This window comes from Carassius carassius, chromosome 4 (genome assembly GCF_963082965.1).
Source record: "Carassius carassius chromosome 4, fCarCar2.1, whole genome shotgun sequence".
Taxonomy (NCBI): domain Eukaryota; kingdom Metazoa; phylum Chordata; class Actinopteri; order Cypriniformes; family Cyprinidae; genus Carassius; species Carassius carassius.
In genome coordinates, this window is record NC_081758.1 from 42,405,921 (window position 1) to 42,414,928 (window position 9,008).

The 9,008-nt window shown below is 30.0% G+C and overlaps 1 protein-coding gene across 5 annotated transcripts in view; it reads left to right on the plus strand.

The window, feature by feature from the left end:
• The window catches only part of LOC132140085 (myotubularin-related protein 4-like), a 58,556-nt gene extending 55,337 nt beyond the window's left edge, over positions 1-3,219 (plus strand). For all 5 annotated transcript variants that reach the window (XM_059548898.1, XM_059548899.1, XM_059548900.1 and 2 more), the window contains one exon: positions 1,802-3,219. In XM_059548898.1, coding sequence (XP_059404881.1) covers positions 1,802-1,979 — 178 coding nt within the window. In that variant the 3' untranslated portion in view covers positions 1,980-3,219. The remainder of the gene's footprint in view (positions 1-1,801) is intronic.
• Positions 3,220-9,008: the final 5,789 nt, after the last annotated feature.

Here is a 9,008-nt window from a genome sequence, read left to right on the forward strand (position 1 = left end):
ATGAATTTCACAACAGTTGATTCATTACAAATCATTAAGACACCCAATGTCACCGGTGTTTTTATGATCGACGTGTCCAGTTTTTTTATTCTGCAGTTGTCGGTGGCAATTCAGCCATCTGAAGTTTGTGATTGATTTTAAACATTATTGATTAATTGCATTTGTTTCTCTGATAAAATATTGGATTTATAGTTTGATGTGACTGGTTTAATGATTTTATAAAATATTTGGTTTATAGAAGGTGTTTTTTTTAATATTATATATGTACTATGTTAGAATTAGTAATACTACCAATAAGCTTTTATTTTATTTTTAATTTAGGTTTTCATTTATGTGCTTTTGTCATTTTTTTTGTACCTAAACTTATTTCAGTTTGTTGCCAATGCTAAGTTTTCCATCTAATACTTGTATTATATTTTTCTAAAATATTAAAATTTCAGCTTTATTTGTATTTAAATATTTAATTTATCATTGATTTTTATTCATGATTAATATCTATTTAATTTTAATTTATTTTTATTTTGGTTTTAGTTTGATCTTAAATCAATGCAACATTTGTATTTTTCTTATATTGTAAGATGTATTTAGTTTTTCAGTAGATTTATTCAGTTATTGAAAACAAGTACCAATATTGTTTTAGTTACTGGATGTGATGGATTATTTTATATTATTTTATTAATATTGTATTTATAGATTTATATGCGATTGATTGATTGATTGGAGCTTTTACTTGTACTTCTAAAGCATTATTAATATTTTCAATTGGCTTTTATTTTTACAATTTCAGCTTGCATTTTAGTTTAGGTTTTAATAATTGTTTTGCTTTTGTGACTACTTTTAAAAAATGTTTATATTTGGCTTTATTTGTATTTCAAGAAAGGAAACATTTCAAATTTTTGAACTTTTACGTTCTTTTTTTCTATTTTAGAATTATAATAAAATTAGCTTTAATTTTTATTTAGGTTTTTAAATTTTTAAAACATGATTTAAAAAATATTTACATTTTTATTTCAGGAAAGGAAACATTTCTAATTTTGTAACTATTGCAGTTTTGCTTTTTTATTTTTTACTATTTTTTTAATTATTAATGCTACAAATTAGCTTTTATTATAATTTAATTTGGCTTTACAATTTTAAAACCTAATTAAAAAATATTGAAATGTATATTTCAGGAAAGAAAACGTATCTAATTTGGTAACTTTTACGTTTTTCCTGTTTTTAAATTTTTTACTATTTTAGAGTTATTAATACTAAAAATTAGCTTTTTTTTATTTACGTTTTAAAATTTTAAAACCATTTACATTTTTATTTCAGGAAAACTTTTACGTTTTTCCTTTTTTATTTTACTATTTTAGAATTATTGATGCTATAAATTATCTTTTAATTTTATTACATTTTTATTTAGGTTTTAAATTTTTAAAACCTATTTTAAAAAAATATTTACATTTTTATTGCAGGAAAGGAAACATTTCTAATTTTGTAACTTTTGCGTTTTTCCTTTTTTTTCTAATCTAGAATTATTAATACTACAAATTATCGTTAATTTAATTTAATAACTTTTTATTTAGGTTTTAAAATTTTAAAACCTATTTTTTTTAAATATTTAAATTTTTATTTCAGAAAAGGAAACATTTGTAATTTTGTAACTTTTTCCTTTTTTATTAATGTTTTTTTTTTCAGCTTTATTTCAATTATGGAAAACGATTAGTCGTATAGTTTTAGTTAACACTCTTTATAGTGCAAGTGATGGTTCAGTTTATTTGTCATCACTGACTGAAGATGTGATGTTGATTTCTCGTAGGAACTGTGGGAACGTGTTCTGTAAGGACTGCTGTCACCTGAAGCTGCCGATCCCAGACCAGCAGCTGTACGATCCTGTTCTGGTGTGTAACTCCTGCCACGATCTGCTTCTGGAGTCCCGCACACGAGAGCTGCGCTCGCAACAGCTGGAGAAACCCATCGCCACCGCCTCCAGCTGAGACGGCCAATCACAGCGCGCCACACACGCCGGCGTCCAATCAGAGCCGCTCTCTCCTCTGGAGTCCGGACTGGCTCTGACACTGATCCACTCGAGAAACGACGGGGTCGATGCAGTCCAACAAACGAGCAGTTTGCGATGAAAGGGTGTTTTTATCTCTTCAGATGCTTCTCTACTTGAGGCCAGGACTGAATCCTTAGGTTCAAAAGGCCCACAGAGAGGCGTTTCTTCATCTCAGATGTCTATCGAGAGGCTCACTATTTAAAACCACGCTGCTACAGTATTTAAAAACAAACTCTATTTTCTATCTTTATTATTTGGTGCACTACGGAGGGGGTTCGAGACCAAAACGGAGCTGTTTTCTCGCCGTTCGTCTGCTGATATGAAGCTTGAATGTACATTTGTTTGGTTTATTCTTGTTTTTGGGGGATTGGCGCGTGCGGTTGCTGAATTAAAGCGGCCGGTTTGCATTGATTTGATAACAGCGGTTTTGTGTTTCCTCCGCTTTTTTGGTTTTGGTTTCCGCTCTCGTTTGATGTGAAACACACAACTTTAAATGCCAAAATCAAACTCGAATTCCAACATATCAGTAACATATAAACAAAATCACTCCTAAATTCATGTTTCATCTGGCTGGTTGTGTGTTAGTCGCAAGAGAAAAACCCATTTCTGCTCTGTTGTTGTGTAAGTTCTGGTCAAACTAGCCATGTTGCATTGCTCCGTCTATTTTAGTGCAATAAACAAGTTATGATAATTAATATTTCAGACTGAAACCCGTGAATCATTGGAAACTGGTGGCGATTGAAATGACTCTAAACAGCATTACATGTTCAGAAACAAGTGCTAGGATTTCTGTTTTTCACGGCCCTACACCGATTGTGTTTTGTTAATGGTGAACCTCTCAACAGTGCCATGTGTTTTATTTTCTTATGGATTCACTGATTTGTAACTTTAACATGTTTAATTGTACAATAGCTAGAGGCTTAACGACGAGAAGATGATTAGTGGAGAATCGAAACTGAGAACCGTTTGATTTTTCTTCTCCGTGGTGCTGACGAAGGACACTTTCTTTTTTTGTTTTTTGAGTTAGATGCATTAAAAAGGAACCCAGAAATGTGATGTATAATTATTTGGTCTGTAATAGTGGCTCAAATGTGTCACTTAGTGAACAATTGTTGTAAAGAAATGCACTGTATGAGTTCAATCCCATGGGTTAAATAAAAATATTCATCTTTATCAGCTATCTGTGTTGAGATTACTCATCTTTGCTCTTTACGTTATGAATTTGTTCAAAATCATATCATGCATGGAGCTCGAATACTCAACATCAGCATTTTTATTTTGCTTTTTTTTCGTATAATATGTAAAACAATTTAAATGAATGTTTTAATGTTTGGAGGTTTATGGAGGGTTGGTAGATGAACAGGGCCTGTATTGATCATATTTGTGTGTTGTCCTCTGTGGTGAGAGCTTGTTTGGAGGGTAAAAGTACTTTTGCTGCTTTGTTGACTTCAAAAAGGCGTTTGATTGTGTTAACCGAGATCTTTAAATTACTTTCATCGGGTATCAATGGACAATTTTATAATGCTATAAAAGCCCTTTGCAAAGACCCATTGCTTGTGTACAAATAAATAATTTAAGAACGGATTGGTTCCCAACGCCTTTTGGGGTGAAGCAGGGAGACTTACTCTCCCCTTCCTTTTTTTTGCTTCTTATATAAATGATTTAGCTCAAGAAATGAAGCAGGGTAATTTTGGTGAATCTAAGTATTCTGCTTTATGCAGATGACATTGTTTTGATAGCAGAAAATGAAGTGAATTTACAAAATATGCTGAATATAATGAGTTTACGGTGTAATAAATGGCGTCTTAATATTAATAGCGAAAAAACACAAGTTGTTCATTTTCGGGGAAAAAGTGAATTACAGAGTATTCATACATTTCAGTTTGCCCCTGTGCCCTTAAAGTATACTCGTCATTATAAATATCTTGGTTTATAGAGTTTAAGTTTATAGAGGGAAGGAAAATACTAGCAGAGTCTGCGGGAAGAGCATAGGTTCCGTGTTGAGCAAAATGAAACTACATACAGATCTTGGTTTTTCTACATTTACACAATTGTATAAATCTTTGGTTGACGCAGTTTTGTTTTATGCTGCAGGAGTTTGAGGTTTTTGATTATAACTCTGTTCAAAATCGTGCTTTAAGGTGTTTTCTTGGTGTAATTGGCAAATTTTGGATGCTAAATTGATGCCATCTGTAAAAAAGAGCTGAAGTTAAAGAGAGGATGGCTTCTACAATTGGATAATGATCCTAAACACACCTCAAAATCCACGGTGGATTACATCAAGAGGCATAAACTAAAGGTTTTGCCACGGCCTTCACAATCTCCTGACCTCAACATAATTGAAAATCTATGGATAGACCTTAAAAGAGCAGTGCGTGACAGACAGCCCAGAAATCTCAAAGAACTGGAAGACTTTTGTAAGGAAGAATGGGCAAAGATACCTCAAACAAGAACTGAAAGACTCTTGGCTGGTTACAAAAAGCATTTACAAGCTGTGATACTTGCCAAAGGGGGCAGTACAAGGTATTAACTCTGCAGGGTGCCCAAACTTTTGCAGACACCATTTTTTTGTTTTCTGTTATTTTGAAAGTGTAAATGATGGAAATAAAATCTAACTTTTTTTGACTTATTATAAGGATGTCTAATCTGTCATTTGAAGCCTTTTGGAGATTTTTTCCATCTTTTCTTGGTGTCTTTATGCACATTAATAAACATTTTTACCTGGGGTGCCCAAACTTTCGATCCCCACTGTATTTTCCAGCTAGTTGGCACAGAAACTAGTTAATTTATATTTAGCTTAATGTACTAAAACAAAAAAATGTATAGCCATAAAAAGAAAAATTAAGTCAAATTAAAACTATAAACTGTAAAAACATAATTCAAAATATTAATAAAAACATTTTAAAATGGATGTACTTACAACTGAAATAAATAAAAAAATTGATTTTAAAAATTCTATAAACAAAAATTCATTCAAAATATTAATACAAACGTTTTATATAGTTTAACTTGATGTACTAAAATAACTAAAACTAAAATTGAGATAAAATCTTATAAACCTTTTTTTAAAAGAATTTAAAAAAAAAAAGTGAAAAGGCACAATTTAAAAATAAAAAAGAATTCAAAATATTAAAACATTTTAAATTGTATGTACTAAACTACCTACAACTGAAATAAAAATAAAAATTTGACTTAAAAAGAAATGAAAATAAAAAATGTAAGTGGAAGGCACAATTAAAAAATAGACTCATTCAAAATATAAATAAAAATGTTTTATATAGTTTAACTTGATGTACTAAAATAACTAAAACTAAAATTGAGATAAAATCTTATAAACATTTATTTAAAAAATAAAAAATAGAAAAATCTTAAAGTGAAAAAGCACAATTTAAAAATAAAAACGAATTCAAAATATGAATAAAAACATTTTAAACTGTATGTACTAAACTACCCACAACTGAAATAAAAATAAAAATTTGACTTAAATTTTTTAAATTAAAAAAATTAATTCATTCAAAATATTAATAAAAACGTTTTATTTAATTTAACTTGATGTACTAAAATAATATAAAATAAAATCTTATAGACATTTATTTAAAAAAGAATAAAAAATTTTTTTAAATAAAAACTAATTAAAAATACTGTTTGTTAACATTGTACTAAAATAAAAAACCTATAAACTACTTAAAAACAACAATAAAAAATCACTAATAACTAATAATGACTCAAATGCAGTTAACGAATTCAGAATATTAATGCTTTTATGTTTTTTTTATGAGTGGAATGCTACATACAATAGTACGGATTACAAGATGTGAATTTCATTATACATTCATCCAACTAAAGAACAAACCGACTATAAAATAAAGCCAGACTTCAAAACAAGATCTTCTCATTAATTATATGAATAATGCGCTAATCCTTCAACGTGCATCTTTAAGTAAAACATTACTCTATTAATGCATTAAAGATAAAAAAGCATTAATGTTAAAACAGTCCAAAATATTTTTCATATTCATATTAAATCTGATCTGTTAAGCATCAAGCCCTAGTGATACTATTTTTTCTTCTTGAACACTCACAAAATGTAATAAACAAATATACACACTATTTTTTTTAAATGCATTAGCCTACTAGTTAATCATACTATTATTAGTACTGCTGTATTAGTGTTATTATATAGAAGGCTTTGATGATAATATGCTATTGAACAGTAGATGTCACCAAACCCACATTAATGACTGCTCAGCTGTAGTCAATATTCATAACTGCATATATCTGTTTTGAATAAAGCAGGTGTTTACTCAAGCAACTTTATTTCCCATATACAGTAATTCGGCCCACGAGTTACCCTGACAATGTTTTGGTGGGTTATAGAGCTTTAAATTGGAGATAATAAATTAATAAAACAAGCATTACATAACCAAATCATGATAGATATTACTGAATTCACTGCAAATGCACCAAATTTAATAATGCATTTTTTGTCACATATAAATGCACTCAACAAGCATTGATATATGATCTTGAATGCAGAAAACATACTATTAACCCGTTATATCCCAAATTATTCTCAAACTAATTTTTACATTAATGCTTAGAGTATTACAACATCACTATTGTAAATTTATTGTAACATTTAGTGCAATATTTTGTCATTGCAACATGTTATTGTCATTTTCACTAGCAACTGCATGCAATTGGATTTATATTGTAGCTATATACCTGAGTTCACTGTTATCCCACTATTTTGATCATCATCATGTTTACTCATTCTGTGACCACACTCAACAAAACGTAATATGTGTGAATGCATATATTAAGACTAGACACCCTAAAGATCATGTGTACCAAAAATCTTTGTTATATATTTATGTTAAGACACTTTACTAGCCTTTAGTTTCGGAGCTTTGATGCAGCCATCATCTTGGAAATAAGCTGCTCTGGTCATGTGATAATTTGCACTTATCATGTGAAACTGCACATATTTAATTGAGAAGCTTTATTTATTTATTTTCATATTTGCAGCAAATGCACTAAAACATCAGTCAGTAAGGTTTTTAGAGCTTTATAAATGAAAACTTTTTTTTACAGTCACAAGAATTAAACGGGTTAAATATATACTGCTCTTCTGTGTCCTCCGCGCCACAAGGGTGCGCTGTTTCTACAGGTATTTAGCTTTGATTTAAAAGAAAACAGTTTATCCTTGTGGCGCGGAGGACACAGAAGAGCATACAGTGATATGGAGAGACACAGAGGAGACTGTTGACAAAAGAATAGTTGAATAAAGTCATTATTTTGTTTTCTTCGCTTACAAAAAGTATTCTCTTCGCTTCATAACGTTACGGTTGATCAACTGATTGCAGACGGACTAGTCTGATGACGTCTTTCATACTATTCTGGACCTTGACACTGTTATTTATTTGGCAGTCTATGGGACAGTCTGAAGGCTCCCTGTTATTATCCAAAATATTTTAAATTTAGGCTTTTTTACGGGTTTAGAACGACATGGGGAAAAGTGATTAATAACAAAAATTTCATTTTGTGGTGGAGTATCCCTTTAATAATGCATAGTATATTGAATAAATTATTAAAATACTGTAAATTGATAAAATGTTCGGCGTGATGACGTTTAATGTCTCCGCCAGCGTCTGTAGTCCCATTTAGAAACTTGTTAGCAACCGTCTTTTTAAGAAACGTAACACTCTAAAGAAAGTCATTAGTGAGAGTGGGTCCTGTGTAAACCACAGACTTTATTTTAGGGATTTAACTAAAATCTCATTCAATAAACCCATCGACTCTGGGACGATGGAATCAGAAGTGCTAAAAATGCTAACTCGCTACTGGGTTTTTGCCTACAAAGTGACATCATAGTTCCACCACTCTATTGCGCAACTTAGAACCTTGGTCAGCCAATCAGATTCAAGCATTCAATGGCCCCCACAGTATAAGTAATAATAAACTATGTAATTTGTACAAAAAAAGTCTTAAATAGCTGAAAATCATGATTTCTTGTTGTCCAAATTAGCCAATGCATTTTGTCCAACATGTATCAAGGAGTAATCAAAAGATTTTATTATGCTTGTCTTTTGGTAATATTTTAGCCCTAACGAGTCATTTACCCAATTTTACAAAATTATAAAAGTAAATAATAAAATAACAATTTTAAATTTTAAAAATGTGTCCGTAAATCTTGCATCAACTCCGTACCATACTTTGCGTCACATCTATGTAAGATGCAGGAAATGATGTCACTTCCCCTCACTGTTAAGATGTGAAGCACTGAAAAGTCTATGTGCTCTTTCTAAGAAAATATTTTAAACTAAGAAGTTCTTACACCAAGAGTTATTTTAAGAAGTGTCAAATCTGTTATCACAATATCAAAAGGAGAAAAGGTTTTTTCATTCATCAAACTTTGTGTTATTTAAAAGTCTTTTTAATTATGATTTCATTTTGCATTTATGCTAGCAAGTGGAGTTTTTGGCAAAAAATTTATAAAATGGACAATTCTGTTACTTTACAATTCTGTTACTAAAAGGGTCAACTCAACATTACTGATTTATTTTTGCACCCTTGTAATATTTCAACAACATTTCTTTTTTTTTTAAATTGGAGATTGTATACAATACATTTTAAGATGAAAAATATTTGCTCCAAGTGGACGGTTCTGTAAAGACATACTGTATGTATTTTATTTAATAAAACAAGAATAATTTTTCCTGTTATGACTTATTGTTATTTCTATACATTGCCTAATTTGTCGGTAACAGAGTTGACAAACAATACCAAATAGACATATTTTTTTAAATTATTATTATTATTACAATTAAAAAAAGGACGTAACTTGTGTTTGGCAAATTAAATACTTTTTCAATAAATCTTTTTTATTTACTTTTCCTTAACTTTTTGCAGTGCCTAACGTATCTCCATTATAGAATCACTATGCATGTGAGTAGGCTAATTCGGG